Here is a 24,687-nt window from a genome sequence, read left to right as displayed (position 1 = left end):
GCACACGGAGATCTTGCGCGACAGACTTTTGGAGGCAGAAAGATTAATGTTACAAATCGTTGGTCTTATTTGTAGTTTCGTATGGCGTTCTTCGAGCGATGAAGCGTCCATATCTCAGCAAATTGATTTTCTGGCGATGAGAACGGTCTCTTCAATGCGTTTCTATCTTAGGTTTGCAGTTTCGTTGAATTTTTTTCAATCTTATGCTCCGTCTGCATGCCTGTTTTCCGGCTAATGTTGAAGGCCGATTTAATGAAGTAAGATAAGTAATTGTTTCTATACAATGAAAATTAATTTGGAATAGTTTAGTTTTTCTCCGATTATTTCCTTTAACTCGTTCTTATTTATTTTTACTTTCTTTCTATAAATTACAAGAGTTTTACGATATCGCTAAGCTAAGGGAAGAAATACATAATATATTTATTCTTATATACATTATATGGAATTAGTGTATGGGATAAGCTTTCTTTTCTTAGCTTGTAGCAATAAAATTATAATTGTTACCAATGTGACTTCTCTCGAGAGCCGCCACTGAATTATTCGCCCGAAATTTTTCCGACCCCCTCCCCCACTGTCCTGTTCTGGATACCAGAAATTTTACGGGACACTAGGGAGTAGGAATAGTATCTAGCCATTGTAGTTTGATAAAGTTAATTCAGATTCTCTTCCTCTCCATATGTATATGAGTGGCCCAAAAGTAGCTATATACCCCTGTATTGATCTATATAAAATTCTAGTTTATGGGTTTATTTGCTCCGGCTGTTCAGAGCTTAATGCATAAGTAAAAAGACATTAAGAATAAATAATATAGAAACTGTCTATCTGATGGATAACAATATGAAATTATATAAAATGCCATGAGCTGATCAATATGGTTTTGTATACCTACTTTTGGACCACCCTGTATATATATATGATGTTAACATTTAGTGATTTTTAGTGATTTTCCACTTTAATCTAGTACTAAATGTTGATTGTTCGCTAGCAACCCTCGTTCCATTTGACAAGAGAATAACATAATCGGTTCAACGATGACCGTTACGGTGTGCCTCGTGTGTGGTGATACTCTGTGAGGAAGAGAGTTGAGTGGGATCTCCTATACACCTACACTACACTTACACTTTCTGTTCCATTTACACGTACATACATTCCCTTCTTTTTTACACTCTTTCTCTTTTCTATTTTCATTTTATACTTCCCACTTTCCTCTACTTTTTTGCCCTTTTCACCTTGGCTTTTCGCCCTCTTTCCCTGTCTGAACTCCTTCCCGACTTTGACTTTGACTTTTCGTGATATTGACTTTTTACCGACTTGTGTCCTTTTCCCGATTGTGTCCTGTATTTTATTCTATTTTGCTTTTGAATCATAAATCCTCTGTTTGAGGTACACATTTGACCATTTTTGCATTAGTAGCACATATGACTAGTGAGCCGGTGCATCTACCTATTTGACCGATAATGGTCTACGACAAGACAAGACAATAACAAATCTACTAAGGGCATAAATTTATATTAGCAAATACGTAGGATTTTCATCGTTTTGGACTGTGGTCTGCGCTTGTAAATTAAATTTCACCTTCCTCCAAGGGCTGCAAGAAGAAGAAAAATTTGATTTGACTGGTATACTTCGTTTTATTAGTAGAATTAATAGCGCATTAATTGCAATGTCACAAGTGAAGTATTGTAATTGATTATAATGATAAGAAAAGATTTTCCAGCAAATTTATGCAGGCTGTGTGGACAAGAGAAATCTGGTGGTGTGAATGTTTACAGTGGTGGATTGCTTGGCAAAATACACAATCACCTTTCTAAAGATGTAAGTTCTTCATAATGTAAATCTAAGCGTACAAATTAACAATATAGGAGTATTTTGGCTAAACTGCCGCAGATGGTGGCTCAGGATAAGACCCACATGAGCCTCTTTTCAACGTTGTATTATACTTGTTTGTTTTTTTCTTTAATGATAACCATTCAGTTCAATTTTGCATATATGAGGTCTTCAGTGTTACTTTACGAAATATAGCTGAGCAAACGACAGCAAGCAAAGGGGGTTAGAAGCCCCGCAGTGCTCGTTGTTTTCTGCTTTTATCAAAATTTAGATTTAAAAAAAACACTCAGTTCTAGAGCCATGAAACGAGTTTGGGAGAGATTCTAAATGTCATCCTTTACGTTTTTTCTTATCCTCATTCTGACATTTCGTGTGACTGTTCATTTTCCCATAACTTTCGTACTTCGGGGCCGCCATCTGAGCAAGTTAATCCGATTTTTTAAATAAATATATATATATATATATATATATATATATATATATATATATATATATATATATATATATATATATATATATATATATATATATATATATAACAGTAAAACTCATATTTCTTTAGTGTCCTTGTACTTTGTATAGTCTTTTTGTGGAAGATAGACCTGAGGAGTGCCATCAGAAGATACAGTTCTATCGCTGGTTTTGGTTTCTGCCACTAAAAACACTGTGATAGGCGCCTTCTCTAATGACAACTTTGAATGGGCAAAAAAAGTACATTTCTCTACCGACTTCTATCAATGACATATCACGTCACCAACATGATGTTCACATTTAAAAACGTAGCTCTTCTTTCATTTCTTTATGTTCAGTGTCTTCTTACATTTGCCACAATTCTGCTCAATTTTAATAATCTGTGTCGCTCCACATAACGTAATAATGTTTCCTTCAACATAGGCTGTTATGAAACTGACAATCAAAATGTCACATCAGACACGTAATTATCATCTTTGAATGCTAGGAATTATTTCCTCATTACACTATAATATCTGACGTCACTATGCTTCCACTCAAAATAGTACCAACAACACTCAGCTTCTAACACTTGAAAACACCACATTACATTTCTTTTGTTGCATAAGTTACGTGACAAATAAAAAATTCACCTTTCCTTCCCCGCAGATATACGTATTTGTCACACTTCGAGACCTACTTTCCGGTATTTAATATTTGGTTTTCGTTCAATTCTAGATTCTTATTTTCTTGGTGTATGGTTGCCAACTGTGTGTAGATTTATGCCGTTAAAACTATTACTTCTGAGAAAAATATACCAGGCTGTGCTAGGTGGGCAGTAAATGCTACCATTGTATCTGTTCCGGTTTAGGGCAGGACAAAGTTGGGGACAAGCCGCCGTAGGGAGCAAATGCTTATGCGTGTAGAAGTGCGATAAACACGTACGTACCTATTGTAGGTAATCTCTACAGGTTACTTTTAAAAAAATCATTTTAGTTGATTATCAAATACAAATCAATTTCTTTATGTTTAAATCACTTGTACGTGATTAAAGAGACGGAATAAAATTTAAATAGTGTTCTTTTTCTTGATTGGTAATCTACGGCTCTTTTAGATTTCTACATTGAGTTGTGTTAGAGTAAAAGCAAAATCAGGAATTTCCCGATATTTATATGGCTTTCTGCAATGTGTTTCCCACACGTGACAGTTACTCAGTACACTACAATAGTGTTCACCCAACTCCTATGGTGGTGATACGTTCAATTTCACGTCATACAAAAAAAATATTTAACACAAATAGAATTTATGATGAGTATAGCGAATTTGTAATTTCTTACTTTCTGTTAAAGCAACGAACTAGGATTGATTTCTAATTTACATACGCAACGGAATTTCTAACGCAATAGCAGGTTCTTGTCAAGTGGTAGTCCGTCAATGAGATCTTAGCGATTGTGCCATCTAGCACATGTTCGACATCAACTGGCACTTTATGTTACTATTATCCTATAATCTAGGTATTTAATATGACTTACTGAAATGGAATCATACATTAAAGTTCAAGTTATCATTTATTGAAATAAAGAAAAAAAAAATTTGAAATTACAGCTTAAGAAGACGGTTATAAATTTCGAACTATTGTTTCAAAATTAAGCTTGCCTCCTTTAGTTTTCACATTCGGTCAATACATAACTTCCAATCAACATTATTACAATTGCACGTGATTTACATATTCATAGCTTGCCAGTACAAAGAAGAAAGAAAAGAGGAAAAAAAAATATAACATATAGATGATACATCGTTAGTAGTTTCATTGGTAGGCTAACATAGAGTATTACACTCCAATGGAACAATCCTATTAATTCCAACTATTCATTGATCCATTTATTTTTATTCAAGATTCAGGAAAATGTCAGGAATAAATAAATAAGAAAGAAAAAAAAAATGAAGTATTATGTTCCATGCACTTCTGTTACGTACTGCATATGTGCCCATTTATGTCATCTCCACTTCTATATACTACATTATTATTACAATTATTATTCCTCCTTAGGAATCATTTCATAACATATATTCGTAGCATATCTTAAATTTGTTTCTATGACATTGGGTCACATTTTCTAACATAACAAAACCTACATTGACTCTCAATATGAATGAAGATGATCTATATACAAATGAATATGAAAAAAAAAAAAATACATCAATATTTAGCACTTTCCTGATTATACTGTGAACATGACATTTTATTCTATGGATCAATATATTTAAGTAAAAGGAAGAAAGAAACGACAAGTCGAGCATAACTAACCTAACCTTGAAACTACATAAGGACATCACGTTCGAAATCTGTACCGAAAGCTAAGTTTATTTTACCGAATGCATACTAAAAATTTAATAATGATATTAGTCTTAATAATTATATTAATGGAAGTATTACGATAATCCTGTTAAATGCGTGGCACAACACGAGATTTTATTTACACATGTTTGTCGTACTATTGATGTACCGAATAAAAATTTCACAAACTGTCATTAAGTTGCAAATAGTTTAGGTTTTATATCACCACTGGTACCCTTGCTGTCATCAATCTGAATGGTTCTCGGTTCAGGATAAATAAGTAAGGAAAGTTTTTACCTTATTACACGTTGGTTGTATCCTCCTCACTCCTCCGGATTCTGCCTTTTCGTTACAGCATCGAAACTGCACACTTCGAAGAAATGATGATTATATATCCAACTTTAAACCACCCGACACCTACTAATTTCAGCATTCATAGGCGGTTTCATCAGGCGACCGTTTACCGAAATTGTTAAAGATTAATTTAGCCTTCGGCATCCAATTCTTTTATTCCAATTATCTCTAGGTTGGATCAAAACACAAATTTTGATGAGGTTGAGTCCTAAAAGTACGTTTTACGTATTTAAATTTCAAATTATCATGGATGACCGAAGGGGGTCGCCTATTTTGTAGCACGGTAAAAATGGCTGAGCATCATGCAATACCTGGCGACTACATAGCTCAACTACACCATATTTTTTTATATTGTAAAGCTTAATATTTTAATGTTATTACTTCCCTGAAATTTAAGAACTTAGTGAAGTATTAATATATATAATATATTTAATGAGACACATAATCCATCAAACTAAAAACAGAATATTGATAACTCTCACCTAGTCGTGTCTGTCCATTCACTTGAAGAACACCAATCGGCATTCAGTTCATTTTCATATCTTCTCACCCGATTATCGCCATCTTGGCCCTGTTTCCCAGCATGCTACACAGCATGCTACACGCATAAAACAATTGAATGCAAAGGACCGATGATCGACACGACTAATTATGTTACGTCATGGGTGAGTGTTATGTAAATAAGCATTTTACTATTGCAGTGTTAATAGAATCTACCTAGGAAATTTAGAAGAATCCGATATATTATTAAATCATTTGTAATTGATATTAGTTATACGTAAATATAGTGGACAGTCATAGAATAACCTCACCATCCGATGACTTGTATTAACAGTAAGAAACATTTGAACAACTAACGTTAATAGCTAACACGTAAAACAAATAAAACATGTATACGAGCTAATGGCATGACTATACCAAATGGGGACCATTTAACAAAACAACAGCACAACAAATAACAATGTAAAATACCGGTAAAATAATAACAATGTAAAGTACCGGTAAAAGGGTACGTTACATTTTTCCCAGCGACCTCGAAAAAAAAAATTTTTTTTTTTTTTTTAAGTTAAAGTTGTTCGAAATCTTTTAATAACTCAATTCGCTTCTCTTCTGAACAATTAAACAATTTAACATTCATTAAATTTTGGACTGGCACTTCTCTCCCCTTTAAATCCTTTAAAAATACAGAATTATGTTGAACCTTCGACACAAAATAAGGCCCTGTAAACACAGGAAAATATTTGTGCGTGACCTTTTTGAAAGCGTCCGAAAGAAAATGAGTTTTCACCATGACTAGATTCCCTTCTTTAATTTCAACTACATTCTTTTTCAATTTCCTCTTCCTCTTTGACAACAAACGAGGTTGTACTTGTATCAACCTCTTTGAATTTTCCACATTTTGAAGTTCAGGAGGCCAAGGAAATTTCTCCCGAAACCTATCTGCAGCCGAAAAAGAAATGAAAACTTCTGCAGGTGTGCAATTGATGGAACTATTGTAGGAGTAGTTTAACAGGTCTTGTGCGACCTTCAAGACATTTTTCCATTTGGTATGGTTATTACTACATAGCAATCTGATGATCCTATTCAAATCACGATGGGATCTCTCCAAAATTCCATTCGCTCGTGCGTTATAAGGAGAAATCAGAATATGCTGTATCTGATGTTCCTTACAGAAATCCTTCCACCTCTGAGAAACAAACTGTGGGCCCTGATCAGAGACGATATAATTTGGGTATGGACAGAGATAAAAGTAGTCTTTCTCTAAAGTCCGAATAATTTCAGCTGTTGTTGCTGTTCTTAAAGGTAGGTAACAAAGGAATCTGGAGTAAACATCAACAATCGACAGTACATAATAATATCCATAGCTGCATGGGAGCTTACCCACAAGATCAACACACACCTTGCTATGTGGTTTATCTGCCTCAATATGCAAATCTTCGCGAAAGATAGCTCTGTTCGAAAATTTCGTTCGCGCACACGATTCACAATTGTTTATATGTTGCCGAAACGTTCGCTTTTGACCTTTCCAAAAGAATAGCTCTTGCACTAATTTCATGCATTTAGCAACACCAAAATGTCCTGTGTCATGAATATGTTTTACTGTTCTTTCAATCAGAGATTGTGGAATCACCAGCAGCCAATTCTTAGTTTTTGAATTTTGGATATAAAGTAGATTATTTATAACCTTGATTCTAGAGTTCGCAGATTCCGAATTCATTTTAGCTCTCAACTCACCACAGTACTTGTCCGATGCTTGCATTCGAGCCAACTCGTTTGCATCAAACAAGGTATTATCATTGTAATTAATGAAATTTACGTGATAGTCCTCCGACTTGGCAGGGAGTTCAGGAGAATTCCTACTCAATATATCTGCAATTTTATTATCCACTCCCTTGATATGCTCAAATCGGAGATCAAACCTTTGGAGTTTCAACAAAATTTTGGTCGTTCTAGGATCAAGGTTTTGCAAAGTGAAAGCATAGGTCACTGCACTATTGTCACAGTGAACCGTCACCTTCCTGCCTAATATATAATACGAAAAATGTTCACATAGGAACAAAACAGCTAGTAACTCTAATTGAAAAATCGAGTAAGACACTTCATGAAGCTTTAATTTTCGACTCGCGTATTCGATGACCAAAAGTTCTCCATCATCGTCATATTGAGCCAAATAACCCGCCAAATTTTCTAACGAAGCATCTGAAAATAGATGAAATGGTTTGTCGAAATTCGGTTGACTAAGTGCAGGAGGTTCACTTAGCAACTCTCTTAATTGTTGAAATTTACTCATTAATTCCTCCGTAAAACAGTATTTCCTGTCTTTCTTCAAAAGATCAAAGAATGGAGCCGTTAACGCAGCGAATTGAGGAATAAACTTTCTCCTCCATGACAGGATTCCTAAAAAGGATCTTAACTTCTTTTTGTTTTTAGGAACTGGAAAACACTTAATGGCTTCATTCTGTTTAGGGTTCGGCTTCAATTCCTTTCCATTCACTACATGTCCAAGAAACGAGATTTCAGTTTTTACAAATTGACACTTTTTAAAATTTAAGGCAAAATTTCCAAATTCTAAAATTTTGAAAAGGGTTTCCAAATGTTCAAAATGCTCAGTTAAGTTCGAACTAAAACATAACAAATCGTCCAAATAGACTACCACAAACTTTCTAGTGTTTAAACCGAAATATGAGTTCATAACATTTTGAAATATGCTAGGACTAGACTTGAGTCCCATTGGTAAGACACATAAAACATACTGTCGTCCTAGATAAATAAAACTAGTGCATGAAAAGGAGTCAGGATGAAGCCGAACACCATAGTAACCCATGGTGGCATCCATCGAACTGAAGATTTTCGCACCCGATATTCGAGAAAGTATTTCATTAATTGGTTCGACTTGAATTTTAGGGCTTATGACTTTTGAATTCAGGGATCTGAGGTCAATCACTGGCCTAACACCCCCTGAAGCCTTTCGCACGCAGTGGATGGGGTTCCTATAGCTACTCGGTTGTTCCTTAGCTATCCCCAACCTTATCCATTTGTTAAGCTCTTCCTCAAATTCCTTCTGCATGGCTTGAGGAATGGGATATATTTTTCCCACGACAGGTTCTTGGTCTTTAAGCTCGATCTTATAAGGCTCACAATTTATCGGCTTGGGGTATTCGCAAAATAAATGGTTGTATTTCAATAACAAATCTTTTAGTTTCATTTTAGTATTTGTATCTAAATCAACACGATTCTTTACATATTCTATGATTTCTGTTTTTGAAATTTCACCATAGTCATGTTTATGTTCCTCAGAAGGGGAAAGATTATGATTTAATTCAGTCAACGATTTAGCATTTTCTACATGAATTAGCAATATATTCGGATACGAAAGGTCCAAAGTCACTTCCTCTTGATAATTATTTTTCAACACTAATTGTCTATTTCTACTATCTAAAGTGACCTGGAACTTCGCAAAGAAAGGTGACCCCAATAACAAACCAGCTTTCATGTCTTTTACCACGAAAACAGGAACATCAAAGAGATTATCTTGTATATTTAACGTTAGTTCCAACAATCCTTTCACTGGGAAGCTATCTTTTCCCGCGAATGCATTTAAATGTACACTGGGTACAGGTTTGAGTTTAGCTGACCGAAAAGAATTTTGTAAGGTTTGCCAAATGTTATAATTTAAAAGGTTTAACTCAGCTCCTGTATCCAGGATACATTTTATTTGTGTTTCCCCTACTTTACAATCTAGAGAAGGGGAAGGATATATCTCAAAATTTTGATTAGCTATATTTCCTTCCTCTTCTTCTTTTAAAACGAAGTGTGTTAATAACTTCAAAGAGGGTGATACAAGCTCACTTTGTTTTGGAACTACTTCATTCCTGATTTCAAAATGTTCTTTTGGGGAGAGAAGTTCAGTCGAGCAGCCATCGTCTCCCCTTAATGACGACTGCTCAATATGTTTTCCTGATTAATAACAGGATTACTAACAAACTGGGAAACATGATTGTTGTTGTTGTTACTAACTGACTCCGCTGCAACTGAAGAATACGGCGGATTCAGTGCAGATGTGACCGTAGTCACTATAGGCATGTTCGAAGAAAATGGAGATGTCACCATTGGACCAGACAGAAATTGACCAACCGGTGGTTTTATACTATTAAAAGTATACATTCCTGGTACCGCATATGATACCGGTACTTGTCCATACATCATGGGGAATGGTGGCATAGGTCTAGTTATGTTTCGATTTTCCCAGACGGATTTTAGATTTTTAGATTTCTTCCAATTTGATCGATTAAATTTTCGAGGTTTGATATTATCAAAATTATTATCTTTACCTAACGCTTCTTTGTTCACTGGTTCCGTTTGCACCGCATTATCTATTTTATCGGAATGAGTTGTCGAGAGAAATGCTTTCCGAATTTGTGGTTTTCTATTTTGGAATTTCGTACCCCCATGACTTTCTGGAATAGTATTCGGGCCACATTCCAATTCTGCAATTCTTAAGATTAGATCTTGGACTGTACTAACTGAACCTAACTTCAAGATTTTAGATTCCTCCCCAGGAAGACAGTCCAAAATCAAATCCTTCAACTCCTGATCTGATGGAGAAGTCACTATCGAATTATACTTTTCCACAATATGACGGACAAACCCAAGCAGCGAAGAATGTTTTGATCTATCATATCGCAGTGAATAGAGGTGACGTTTCTGCGCCCTCTCCATTCGCTCCGATATGTATTGTATCTTGAACAATTTTATAAAATCATCAAAAGTTCTTATTTGTGAAGCAACACTTCTATACCATATCTTGGCAGACTTCTCCAAAACTCGTCCTAATATATATAATCGATCCTTGTCGGTAAGAACATACATGTTCATGGTCTGTAACAAGTCATCTAAAAATATTTTCGCCGCTCCCTGGGTCAGCTGTCCATCAAATTTTGGGAAGTGATGCAGTTCCTTCAGATAGGTTCCTGCACCCCTTTTATACGAAGGACTTTTGTCCCAGTGTCTATTTTCACGGTCTAAGTTTGATGTTTCCACGATTTCCTGGTCATTAACAATTAAATCTAACGGATTACCTTGTTTCGTACGCGACTCACACCGCGATTCCTTCCTTTTTCTCTTTTCTTTCATTTTTTTATGTTTACAAGCGGATTCATCCCCAACCGCTTCCACGTCAGATGAGGAGGATACCTCAGTCGTATTTATAATTTCTTCAAATCGAATTCTCTCGAGATTTGGAACTGAAGGTTCCCTACCATCCTGATAACTTCTATCACTTTCAACTAAATTCCCTTCACGAGGAGAATTTTCACTCTTTGTATTTCTTTCACCCGATTCGAGTACCTTTCTCAAATTCTCAGTGTTCCGTTCACATCTTTCCCGGTTCTGACGATATGCATCCACTACATCACGCTCCAATATCTTAATCATATTTACGGTTTGTTCATTTACGTCCCGACATTTCCTATAGTCATTAACTTGTCGTTCTTTCACATTCTTTAGCTCAGTTTCAAATTTAGAGGTTAGATTTCCGAATTCGTTCCTCAACATTGACACATCCTTTACAGTAGTTTCTAACTTACAATCTACTTTCTCAGTGAATTCAGTAAAATTTCTAGTGATCTTATCTAAATCTAATTTAACATTATTCACACCCTGATTCACATTGTAAATTTCAGCCATGCAATTTTCCCGTACATTTTCTACAGATTGACCTAAATTCTGTTTAGTTTCGTCTATTTCATTTCGTAATTTAGATACTTCAACGTTTAGTTCCCCTTTTACATTTGCAAAAGACTCTTTTAATGCTACAATCTCATTGCTCATCTTAGTTAGTTCAGCTTTCATTTCTAACTTCAACTCATCTTTATTAACAGTCATCTGATTAGTAAGCTCTACTCTTACAGCAGAAACCTCAGACTTTAAATCTTTAATTATGTCCATCAATTTCTCTAACAATGGACCTCCCCCGATTTCTATTTCCGGAACCACTTTCTTTGGATTTCGAGCACGACTCACTTTCTCAGCACCCGAGTCTACATGCTGTTCAACTACACAGCTGGCACAGAACCATTTTTCCTCTGACCGCTTTAGCACTTCTTGTTCCGGTTCAGGAATGTTTAAACAGTTCATATGGTACCATTTGTCGCAACTCTCACAGCAAATTGCAATAGCGTTCTCATCAATATTAGCACCGTTACAACAACTATACTCTTCAGTCTCATGCATTATATCCGTTTCACTCATTTCACATATATATTAGTTGAGCCACGCATCTCTCAGTCTTATCCCAATACTTCCATTAATTATTCTAAAATCTCATTTTGGTTCTACCTACTAGACATTTAAAAACAAATAATAGTAATAATCCTGAAGCTGAAGTTGCCCATTTTTAAACGCTTCAGCTTCATATATTATAGCAAGGTTAATTAATATCCTTGGCTAAAGGTCGCCAATTTTGATACGTTCAATTTCACGTCATACAAAAAAAATATTTAACACAAATAGAATTTATGATGAGTATAGCGAATTTGTAATTTCTTACTTTCTGTTAAAGCAACGAACTAGGATTGATTTCTAATTTACATACGCAACGGAATTTCTAACGCAATAGCAGGTTCTTGTCAAGTGGTAGTCCGTCAATGAGATCTTAGCGATTGTGCCATCTAGCACATGTTCGACATCAACTGGCACTTTATGTTACTATTATCCTATAATCTAGGTATTTAATATGACTTACTGAAATGGAATCATACATTAAAGTTCAAGTTATCATTTATTGAAATAAAGAAAAAAAAAATTTGAAATTACAGCTTAAGAAGACGGTTATAAATTTCGAACTATTGTTTCAAAATTAAGCTTGCCTCCTTTAGTTTTCACATTCGGTCAATACATAACTTCCAATCAACATTATTACAATTGCACGTGATTTACATATTCATAGCTTGCCAGTACAAAGAAGAAAGAAAAGAGGAAAAAAAAATATAACATATAGATGATACATCGTTAGTAGTTTCATTGGTAGGCTAACATAGAGTATTACACTCCAATGGAACAATCCTATTAATTCCAACTATTCATTGATCCATTTATTTTTATTCAAGATTCAGGAAAATGTCAGGAATAAATAAATAAGAAAGAAAAAAAAATGAAGTATTATGTTCCATGCACTTCTGTTACGTACTGCATATGTGCCCATTTATGTCATCTCCACTTCTATATACTACATTATTATTACAATTATTATTCCTCCTTAGGAATCATTTCATAACATATATTCGTAGCATATCTTAAATTTGTTTCTATGACATTGGGTCACATTTTCTAACATAACAAAACCTACATTGACTCTCAATATGAATGAAGATGATCTATATACAAATGAATATGAAAAAAAAAAATACATCAATATTTAGCACTTTCCTGATTATACTGTGAACATGACATTTTATTCTATGGATCAATATATTTAAGTAAAAGGAAGAAAGAAACGACAAGTCGAGCATAACTAACCTAACCTTGAAACTACATAAGGACATCACGTTCGAAATCTGTACCGAAAGCTAAGTTTATTTTACCGAATGCATACTAAAAATTTAATAATGATATTAGTCTTAATAATTATATTAATGGAAGTATTACGATAATCCTGTTAAATGCGTGGCACAACACGAGATTTTATTTACACATGTTTGTCGTACTATTGATGTACCGAATAAAAATTTCACAAACTGTCATTAAGTTGCAAATAGTTTAGGTTTTATATCACCACTGGTACCCTTGCTGTCATCAATCTGAATGGTTCTCGGTTCAGGATAAATAAGTAAGGAAAGTTTTTACCTTATTACACGTTGGTTGTATCCTCCTCACTCCTCCGGATTCTGCCTTTTCGTTACAGCATCGAAACTGCACACTTCGAAGAAATGATGATTATATATCCAACTTTAAACCACCCGACACCTACTAATTTCAGCATTCATAGGCGGTTTCATCAGGCGACCGTTTACCGAAATTGTTAAAGATTAATTTAGCCTTCGGCATCCAATTCTTTTATTCCAATTATCTCTAGGTTGGATCAAAACACAAATTTTGATGAGGTTGAGTCCTAAAAGTACGTTTTACGTATTTAAATTTCAAATTATCATGGATGACCGAAGGGGGTCGCCTATTTTGTAGCACGGTAAAAATGGCTGAGCATCATGCAATACCTGGCGACTACATAGCTCAACTACACCATATTTTTTTATATTGTAAAGCTTAATATTTTAATGTTATTACTTCCCTGAAATTTAAGAACTTAGTGAAGTATTAATATATATAATATATTTAATGAGACACATAATCCATCAAACTAAAAACAGAATATTGATAACTCTCACCTAGTCGTGTCTGTCCATTCACTTGAAGAACACCAATCGGCATTCAGTTCATTTTCATATCTTCTCACCCGATTATCGCCATCTTGGCCCTGTTTCCCAGCATGCTACACAGCATGCTACACGCATAAAACAATTGAATGCAAAGGACCGATGATCGACACGACTAATTATGTTACGTCATGGGTGAGTGTTATGTAAATAAGCATTTTACTATTGCAGTGTTAATAGAATCTACCTAGGAAATTTAGAAGAATCCGATATATTATTAAATCATTTGTAATTGATATTAGTTATACGTAAATATAGTGGACAGTCATAGAATAACCTCACCATCCGGTGACTTGTATTAACAGTAAGAAACATTTGAACAACTAACGTTAATAGCTAACACGTAAAACAAATAAAACATGTATACGAGCTAATGGCATGACTATACCAAATGGGGACCATTTAACAAAACAACAGCACAACAAATAACAATGTAAAATACCGGTAAAATAATAACAATGTAAAGTACCGGTAAAAGGGTACGTTACAGTGGCCCGGCGTAGCGTAGTTGCTAATGGTTTCGCCTTTGATGTGAGAGGTTCCGGGTTTGATTCCCGGTGGAGTCACTCCGTCTACAGAGTGTAATAGCATTTTAGGTTTTTCTCATTCACACCAGGCAAATTCCTGGATTGTACATAACATACCCAGGCCACTTCCTTCCTTTCTTATTCCTTTCTTTTGCATTCTCCAGATTGTGGTCTCGCCGAGGGACGTCATCCTTCGTATATGACGAGCCTCAAGCCATAGATGCCGCTAATGCCAACAAGTACGTATAAAATAAGACCGGGCGCGGTCAATGTGATCGTGTAAATGCAATTAAAAATGATTGGATGAAAAGAAAGTAGTGTATGGTAATCTTAATTTTTCTTTTTCAGCATTTTAATCAGTGAACATCCAAAGTATAATATGCAGCGTAGAATATGCTACCTTTATGCATGCTGCAAAAATTTTGCATTGCGCAGTGTATAGCCTTTTTAAACTGTTTTATTTATAAACTGAATGCAATTTTTTATACCCTCCTTCATCACAACTATTAAAAGATAATGCTACAATATGTGAAATATTGTAGTAATAAAGTGTTTCTAATCAGGAGTAGTTTCTTTTTAAATGTTTTTCATCTTTTTCTTGTTTATTAATAACTAGCCCAAATGTCCGTCTTAGCACGGGAAAAATAGGTTTTTTGCAGAATATGTGAAAGGTATATTTGAACCCCCTTTCTGTTCCCTTGAGATAGATATTTCGATTGAAATGAAATAACAAAAACCCATTCCGACCCAAAATTTTCCAAGGAACAAGTAAACCTACTATCGACATAAACTTTCGAATATTAGTGGTGACTACCATCAGAACAAAGAAAAATCATTAAAGCTTACAAGTAAATACCACATTGAGATGTATAAAGGGCACAAGAGGGCAGCGAGAAATGCAGTATTTTGGTGCGTTTTAGTTTAATTTTTCTTTTTTTTTAATCATGTGCAAGCAGTGAAGATGTAATTTCGACATTTTTTTCCTCTGTTGTAGGTAATACACATAACAGCAGGAGATGGTCTTCCGAAATTTGTATGTAACGATTGTGAAACAGTAGTCAATAGTTTCAGTGAATTTTGTATCATGGTGCAAGACGTTCAAAGAAAACTAACTGAAGAAAGCTTTTTGTATGATCAGGTAAGTGAAGGAACGTGTGTGCGTTGACTATTATTTAGTTCTTTTAATACTGATATAATCTTGGACATTTTGTTTAGAATAACTGACACTCGCCTTGTCTGTGCCGTGGGAATACTAATTGCAAGATTACTTTCCTGGAATGATTTCCGCAACCAACCATGTTGCTTTCAATGATCATATGTACACTAAATGAAGAGCTTCGGTTTCACAGATATTTTTTTACATGTTATATGACTTAGTTTTTTTTTTTTTTTTATACCAAAAATAAATAAATAAAATCAGATCCACAATAACATTTTAAATTGCATAGATTGGATAAAAATAGTGACAAGACTGTTTTCACCTCAGAGGACAGTGTCTATCTCAGCACTACAGGAGTTCATAACTGATAAGGAAATGTGAGGCGATGAAGAGTGGCGAGTGGTAACTTGTGTGTTACTCAATCAAAAGCATCAGTACCGTAAGAAGGAAAGTGGAAGTCCCATATCAATATGTTTCGGAAAGGTGAACAATGTGCGTGGATCAAGATTACCAATGTTGCAGAGTGTGCAACAGTGTTTTCAAGGACTTCATGACGACCTCTTTACTGAAATGAAGGAATCACGACAGAATTGGTTTACGGGAAGCACTACGACACGAAAGAAGCCCATCCGTGTCCTTTGGCGATCTTTGCGGGACAACGACAAAGATGGATGCGCTGACCGTGTACAACGTGTTTCACATGTGTGACAGAAGGTGATAAGAGATGAGCAGTGATTACATTAAAGAAGCATAACAATTGTTCTGTGCATAAAGCTAGGTATAAATTATAACAATATTACCACTACTCTTTATGCTTCCGTTGTACCTAATGACCTATAAGTTCTTACAGACAAGTATAACAGCTGAACGCAATATTAAGAAGTGTTTTCACGCTCATAAATTAAATTCTTCTCTTAATCGTAACAAAGGTGAAATAAACCCGATTGGGAGTAATCATTTTACTTTATACTGCCACCAATTGGAAAGGAAGAGAAATGACAACAGTGACTAACTTCGTAATGTGTTACGATTACGATGGTTTATGTCCTTTAATTTAGGTTTCGACGTGAAGTATATATATGCACTTGGAACATTTATTATTATTATTATTATTATTATTATTATTATTATTATTATTATTATTATCATCATCATCATCACTATGGTTAATCCTTTTCGTCTTCCTACATGTTTTTACCTTCATAACCTTTTTCAAGTAAGCTGAAGATGAGGACCATGATCCTCGAACGTACTACTTAATATTTGGGATATATTAAGCTTTCTGTTTCAGAAATAAAACTACTAGCGCCAATTACCCGCTTCGCTTGGTTAAAATAGGAAAAATTAATATGTTCCGTTAGTCAGTCACTTTCTTACTGTTACTGAGGCGCTCTCTGATAATGGTCATTTTCGATCTCCCCTTCCTCTAAGTTGCGGGGCTGAATTTGGATTTAAACTGCATCGGAAGTGTCACTGTTCAGCAATTTCGAAAAATTCGATTGCGACACTAATATCGATTATTTTCGACTATCTCCCTCCTTTCTCCCTCTCCCTAAGTTGCACCGTCAAAGTGAAATGATAAAATATATTCCACTCCCGAACCTTATCTATATTGAAAATTTGATAGAGATCGGTCGGGTGGTGCAAGATGTACGAAGCTACAAACATAATGACTTTCATTTTTATACATGAATGAAAGATACTACTTAATGATCTTATAGAATGTATATTGTATATTAAAAGTATTGAACTCACGTAAGCATTCATATATTTAACTTGTTAATGCGTTTCAACGGCTCAAGATTTTGGGTGTACATTCCAAGAAACTGGTTCTTCAGCTCTGAGTTTGAACCAAAGACTTAATACCCTTGTAGGAAGCAATAAATCATGGTGATAGTGATATATATATATATATATATATATATATATATATATATATTAACTCTCCAATTGGGTTCTTTTAAACTATTTTAGGGTTGTGTTGGGTGTTAGTATAATAATATTTTTTCTAAGATACGACAATGTTACCGGTAATGTTAGTTCTCAAAGCAACCAAAAAGAAAATCCTTAATGGAGTCATACTGCAAATAACTACAAGCTATACTTGAAACGTATACACACAAGTTAAAAATACGATTGACCACGTGAATTCAATATTTTTAATGTAAGATGATCACTGCACTATTAACTCTCAGCTTGGCATTACCAGTTAAAACAAAGTCAATGGCATTTACAATCTTGGCCCTTGAAGGCAACAGGATTGACTGCTGAAATCATATTAAGAATATAATCATCCAGTTAGAATTCTCAGGGCACATAATAGGTAATTATTAGTTAATATTTAGCAGATAGTTACAGCATAATCTTGTATATATGTACGTATTTGGACATTTTATTAAAACAGAAAATTAAAAGAACATCCAAGGACTAACAACGGATGTGGCATTCTCCGCTCCAGACAATTTTTATATTTGTAGCATTTCCGTTTCTCTTTTGCAGAATAACAGTTTCCAGGAAAGAAATAATAATAATAATAATAATAATAAAAGGCAGAGGTAATTATTTAACTCAGCAAACTCTGTATTCAAGTAGTTCACATTATTCTCAACATCGGTTTTACTTGATCGTTATTTTAATTGTTAACAAATCGTTTCTTAGGCAGAAAAAGGAACCGAATAGGCATTTCCTTGATATGCTATATTCCAATCTTTCAGCAACGGAATCAACAACCTCTAGCTAAAACGAAGATTCCACCAAAGTACGCGATTGAAATTGATGTGAACATTGATTATGCAGAATTGATTTGCGTGGATGCTAAAATAACGAAGAGAATACAAGGAGTTAATTTTTAAATGTAATGAAATTAAGACAGGATTTTCGCCCTCTCCACATAACACAACTTGTACAGTAGCGTGCAAATTAATCTGAACAGAATACAGATTTTGTTATTTAATGCAATTGCTGCAATATACACAACTATACATGTATTTAGAAATACCTTTAGTACTTTATATTACTTCCCTTGTTTATAAGGACTTCTGTGACACGGTTAGGCGTGGGTTGCACTAAATTTGCACAAATCTTTTTATTTTCTTTGTCATGGTACCATACATGAACAAAGGCGCAAAGATCTTTTTCTTTGGCAGAAAAATTCGCTTAAAAAAATCAGTCATAAATATTCTGTTCAAAGAACTCATTGACTTTTGAAAATGTATGACAACTTGCTAGATCCTGTTGGGAAACACCATCACCAGGATGAAAAGATTCCTTGAGATGAGGTAAGAATTTCGTCGCAGTATTTCAATATATTTCTCACTGTTCATCATCCCCTTAACCTGAAGTATTGATCCAGGAACTTCAGATATGAAACAACCCTAGAACATTATTTTCGGGTGAGAGGTGGGTGGGTTTAAGTTTGTTGTACAGGTGTGTTGGTGAAAGTTTTTCACATTTTCTTTTACGAACGACAAATCCTTGTGACCATGCACTTCAAAATGGCATTCGGCCATGAAAAAAAGAACTGTCTTCCAGACATACACGGATCCAGTTCCAATGAAGTTTAGCTCACATTACGTTTTTTACACATTCGTTTTGTAAGCAGCTGTTTATTCAATGGCTACGAGATTTTCGTCCTGATTTAAGCAGTCTGCGACGCACTAGTGTAACGTAGACGTCCAGTCCATAGGACACTGAATCAAGTGTTAAATCATTGACAATCAGACAGAGGTTCTGTTTGCTTTTTAATAAGGATTCGGTAATCCTTCAACGAAGTCATCCGTTTACGACCGCATCTTCCCTTTCATTGACGCTTGATGGGTCCAGTGACTCGATATTGTTTCAGAAATGAATTATTTGAACTCCATACGGCACCACATTCTTTAGCAATTTTCTCTATGTCGTTGAAATATCTTTGATAAGGTAAGCATTTTCCACCGTTTGCGTGGAGTTGTATCCATTTGGGTAGAGTTGAAATGAGAACCACTTACACAAAGAACTAACCTTCAGCTTGGCACATTACCTGCAACACAACTGACTCTTCGTCTGTCAATCATAACAAAACACTATTGAGAGAGAATGATTTGTTGTTCATAGAACAGGGAATTATCGAGAGAAAATGTGTACTTATTGTTTTTTTTTTTTTTTTTTTAAGTATCTAAAGCTTCAGAATGCAAGATTTTTTAGGATTATTTAACACCTACATAGGTAGAAAAGTATGTATCTTGTTCGGATTAATTTGCACTCTACTGTACAGCGCGAGTGACTGAACCGATACGTGAGTGTGTTTCAGACACAGGACTATGGTTCTCATTCAGTTTTTGTAGGGATATGATTTTGACGTCGGAATGAGTTTTTCTCTCAGTTAAAAGATGTATCTTCACTTAGGATGACACTAGTTCGATCTTTGTTTTAGTCACCGTATCCAGACTCTGAACAAATCAAAGAAAGATTAATTTGACGCGAGAGATGAAGTCAGGGATTCACGTCGAAACCCCTCGAAACCGAAGCTAAGTTCTCGACTCCAAGAAGACAACTTCACTAAATGTTTCAGTGTGTACTAATTTTCTCGAGTCATGAACCCAGGACTTTAAGTGTGGAATATTTGCGTCAACTTCAGCTCCTTACATGCCAAAGTTACTGCTATGACCGTTGTTTGTGTTGCTTATCTTTACCTGCTCCTAGATTGCTGATTTCGTTCGCCAAAAAATCGATATATTAATTGATACCGGGTTTGTTAATTAATATCTATCTATCTGTCCGAATTATTCCAAAGACTCGACGTGGATCTTACACACTGCTTTTGGAGTAGCTTGAGTTAAGTAATTATCAAGCCTGTATTGGATATGTATACTTCTAAACATGTGTTTTCTGATTACTATCTCCTAGTTTTTCCCATAGTTTATTTTGCAAGTTGGATGCAATTCCGGTTATTCCAACATAACCCGTATGACATTATATAATAATCGGAAATTACATTCGGGATTAATCCTTCACACAAAACGGAAGCTCCGATTACGTGGTGGAATTTTACACCATCTAGTAAAGTCATGGTGTAGTTGCATCGTTTTTTGCATTTTATGAAAGGGGTACTATCCCGAAATCCTCACCAATTCTCCTACGTCCATAATTACGTTACCCCACCATCTACAAAATTCGTGGTGTGGGCCTAGTTGTGTCGTGCGTGGTGTAGGCCTCGTTGTGTTGTTTTTATTTTCTGTGAAGGAGGCTCGATCCCAAACCCTTTCCGCTTCAGCCACTTTCTCTAATTATGTAATGGCTATGTTTTTCTCCTTCCCCCCTCCTCCAATGCATTAAGTGGCGGACTTGTTTAGAATCCCCCTATCAAGAGAAATTTATTTAAATCTTACTGCTACACAGCTCTCTCGTTCGCGTTTTCTGCTGACCTGATATAAGGTTGTTTCTTTTATCCACGCGTTGCTATCTTATTGACCACGTTGTGAGACAGTTTAATTCCTACAATACAAAGCGTATTGAATGCTATCTCTTGTATTCTTTGTTTCACTGAATTCTGATGCGCATATTTCAAGTTTCATTTTTAGATACACAAATATTTATATTTCATGTATTATATCAGTCTACTATTAATAGGGACCCATTTAAAAATATATATATATATATATATATATATGTACGTTCTTACATGGTTATTTTCAATTTTTATGTTGTTTGTTTTACAATTCACATCGTTAATGACACCGCTAGTAGGTATATGTTTGTTTTGTTGGATTTTTTTTTTCTTTTTATGTGGAAGGGCATTGACGTATTACGCATACAAAACACAAGTAGGCATGTTTTTGAATTTCGACACGTATGTCGTAACAAAACATCGTTGGATTTTCTAAAGGTTTTACTTGAAGATATTTCCGATGTTGTGATACAAAGTCGTAGATAATTACCCGTAATTCTCGTGTGATTAGAGCTGCGTTACAGTTCGCTTTCCTGAAAAAATCATAAATTTTATAAATTTTGGCGTGAAACGTAGAAAAATAGTACAATGTGTTATAGGAAATGGTGATCGGAGGTTTACAGCGTTTCTCTGTTGTTTTAGACCAACAAGATGTCCGTTGCTACCGTTGGCATTATTTGTGTTGGTGTTAGCTGTATCATCCGCCATACTGGAAGAAGAAGACAGAGTTCGAAAAATCGTCCTATTCTGTAAGCGAACTGCAAATGCAGTTCTAATCACGAGAGAATTCCGAGATTCCGGAATTGTCAACGATTTCGTATCACTACATCAGAAATAACCTCAAGTAAAACATATGGAGAACCCAACGATTGTTGCTACATGGATGTCAGTGTTCTTCCAGAAAAAAATAAAGCCAACAAAATAAATATATACCTACTAGCAGAGTTTGAATTGTAAAACAAATAACAGAAAAATGGAAAAAGAAAGAAAAAACAACATAAAATTGCTAAGCCATGTAAGAACACACAAAGTGTCATAATGTGAGTCCCTACCAATTGCAAATTGCTATAATAAATGAAAGATGTGTATCTAAAAATGAAACTCGGGAAATGCGCATCAGAATTCAGCGAAACAAAGAATGCAAGACATAGCATATAATACGCTGTGAATTGTACTAATTAAAATGCCTCAACACATCACAACAGAGTCCGTGAGTAAGCAACGTAAAGATAACAGAAACAGCAGGAGTCAAGGCCACAATGCCTGTGGGTGTGTATATATATATTTGGGGGGAGTAACAAAATATATATACAATGTGGCATAGGCTGGAAATAGAAATAAAATCCCTACTAGTTCCTATTAGTTTTCTCCAATATATAAATTTATTGATGAAGATTCTGTACGAGTTCACCACATAATGCATGAGAGAAAAAGAAAAAAATATAGCTGTAGGTCCATGTCTCACGTAGTCTCGGTGCTGGAAAGCACGCTAACATCTATGTAGTTTTTTATATAAGATTGTTATTTGTATATAAGAAAAAAATTCCCAAAATAACGTGAAAATATTTATCCCCAAAGTTTGTTGACTATGTTGCAGAACATCACTATTTAGTAGTTTAGAAACAGAAAGTTATTCAAACCGTGATACACCTCTGTAATGGATTTGTCGTATATCTCAAGAGCCAGTGATACCTTCGTCATGAACAGGTATAGTGGGCTGTCCATCAAGTTCAAAATGTAACTCAAGATTCAGTTTTTCATTATGAGCGAACAAGTTTGAATGGGAAATATGAATTCATTCACACCGGTTTTTATTATCTTTTCACGAAGATAGTAGAAGTTCGTGAAATATATATTCATTACTGATTCATATCACCGGTGAGAAACTTTCATTTTAATAAAATGTGCAATACACAGTCATTGTTATGTAACAATATATCTTATTTCACTTCTTTTCTCTCCATTCTAGGCCTTGAGTGATAAGGGTGCTTCAACTATTGACATATCTTCAGTTTTTCCTTCAGAACCGATTCTTAGAGTTAAAAAGACTTTGGGATGTGAAATTGCAAATGTAGAGAAGGATTCCCCAACCGTTACCATTACTCCTGATCTCAAAGTTCAGTGCATGTTATGCCAGTCTTTTATGGAAGCTGTAGAGCATACAACGTTGCATATGGTAACACATGGTATTGGTACAATTCTTTGTGTTTGTGCAATGTGTGGAACTAAAAAAGAACTTTCGGAATTCGTGAGAAAAACAAACGAAGTGAGCTCAGTGTATTGCGAAGTGTGTCAGTTGTCCAATTCCGCAAAACAGAAACCACCACAAACAAAATCGAAAAATACAGGCGGACTAAAGATCAAGAAAAGTTTCGCTTGTGATATATGTTCCAAAACGTTCCGATCACGGTGCCATGTATTGCGTCACCAAATTATTCATACAGGCGCGAAACCGTTTTTGTGCGAAGTATGTGGCGTTGGATTTAACCAGAAATCCAGTCTAAAACTCCACATTTTTAGCCACGTAGGTGTACACCCGTACGCGTGTGAGAAATGTGGGCAGGCGTTTCGAATGAAGGTATCATTGAAATCTCATATGTTGAATGTTCATGCGCCACAAAAGTACAGTGACTGCATCGAGTGCCAGAAATCTGCAGGTGCATGTTTAACGCACGGAAGTATATCGGAAGACACTGATGTGAAATACACATGCGATCGATGTGGCAAGCACTTTGCTACTAAATATAAATTGCAACGTCACTACCGCCTTCACACAGGGAATAGACCTTACAAATGTCTTACGTGTGGTCGCACCTTTTCTCAAAGTGGCAATTTCAATCGTCACCGAAAGAAACACGCGTTTTCAGAAACAAATACAATGTGCACATTAGGTAATGGGAAGTCACAGATGACACTAGACGCAACGTCGGCGAAATATAAAGACTCAAACATAAATTCTGTTCCAAAAGGACATGTATCATCAAGTTTGATGATGAAACCAACTGGTGACTATGATGTAGGTCTTTTAACACAGAACCCAGCGTCCACAAATAGTATAAACGCCAACTATGTGCCTCCAGATGCCTTAAATAGAAACTCGAAATTCCTAGAAACTATACTTCAAACACAGCATCCAGTTGTACCGTGCAGCGAAATGAACGGTGGTACTTTATCTATTGACTCAGTGCTTCTCACCCCTGAAGTGGAGAAAGAGCCAACAGATACAGATCAGTTTGTTGCTATAAACCATTCATATACAGATCACAATCCGGTAGTGCCTCCTTTTGTAACAGAAAATACGAAATCTCTCGAGAAAAACCAGTCTGAACTTTTTGACCATTTTAACAATGATTCACTAATGTTCATGAATCATCAGAATGAAATACACAGAGTGCAACAGCCTGAAAATGTCTCATTACCTACTTTTTCAAGTCTTCAATCAGGGACATCTATGACCTTATCATTATTACCTCAGTAATATTAAAATAGAGTTAAAAACTAGCTTTAATTACCTATTTATTGTAAATTATATTTTTATTTTATAACAATGTAAATAACAAGAACTTACTGAAGACCAATAAAAATTAATATCACCTGTGCATATTTTATTTGTATAGTAACCTGGTAGTGCACTGAGGATGAAATACGAGGGGTATACTCAAAATAAAGAGCAACAG

General features: G+C 35.1%; 1 protein-coding gene across 2 annotated transcripts; it reads left to right on the top strand.

Moving 5' to 3' along the window:
• The first annotated feature begins 1,029 nt into the window (after positions 1–1,029).
• LOC145692946 (uncharacterized) lies at positions 1,030–24,609 on the top strand. Of its 2 annotated transcripts, none has more exons than XM_081768537.1 (3): positions 1,030–1,619; positions 15,421–15,564; positions 22,980–24,609. In XM_081768537.1, the coding sequence occupies exons 2-3, from the start codon at positions 15,511–15,513 to the stop codon at positions 24,486–24,488; spliced, it is 1,563 nt and encodes a 520-aa protein (XP_081624663.1). In that variant the 5' UTR covers positions 1,030–1,619; positions 15,421–15,510; the 3' UTR covers positions 24,489–24,609. The 2 variants fall into 2 exon arrangements, with proteins under 2 accessions (XP_081624663.1, XP_081624662.1); XM_081768536.1 differs by having other exon boundaries at positions 1,030–1,815.
• The last annotated feature ends 78 nt before the right edge of the window (positions 24,610–24,687 follow it).

The sequence above is a fragment of the Thermobia domestica genome, chromosome 8 (genome assembly GCF_964235325.1).
Source record: "Thermobia domestica chromosome 8, izTheDome1.hap1.1, whole genome shotgun sequence".
NCBI classification, from domain to species: Eukaryota; Metazoa; Arthropoda; class Insecta; order Zygentoma; family Lepismatidae; genus Thermobia; species Thermobia domestica.
This window is presented reverse-complemented; position numbering and strand designations above follow the sequence as displayed.

What these genes read in the sequence shown, in the direction of transcription:
- LOC145692946 (XM_081768536.1), top strand. Translation starts at nt 1,696, where the DNA reads ATGATAAGAAAAGATTTTCCAGCAAATTTATGCAGGCTGTGTGGACAA. An exon ending in ACAATCACCTTTCTAAAGAT is followed by an intron (nt 1,816 to 15,420) that starts GTAAGTTCTTCA and finishes CCTCTGTTGTAG; the next exon opens with GTAATACACATAACAGCAGG. An exon ending in AAAGCTTTTTGTATGATCAG is followed by an intron (nt 15,565 to 22,979) that starts GTAAGTGAAGGA and finishes TCTCCATTCTAG; the next exon opens with GCCTTGAGTGATAAGGGTGC.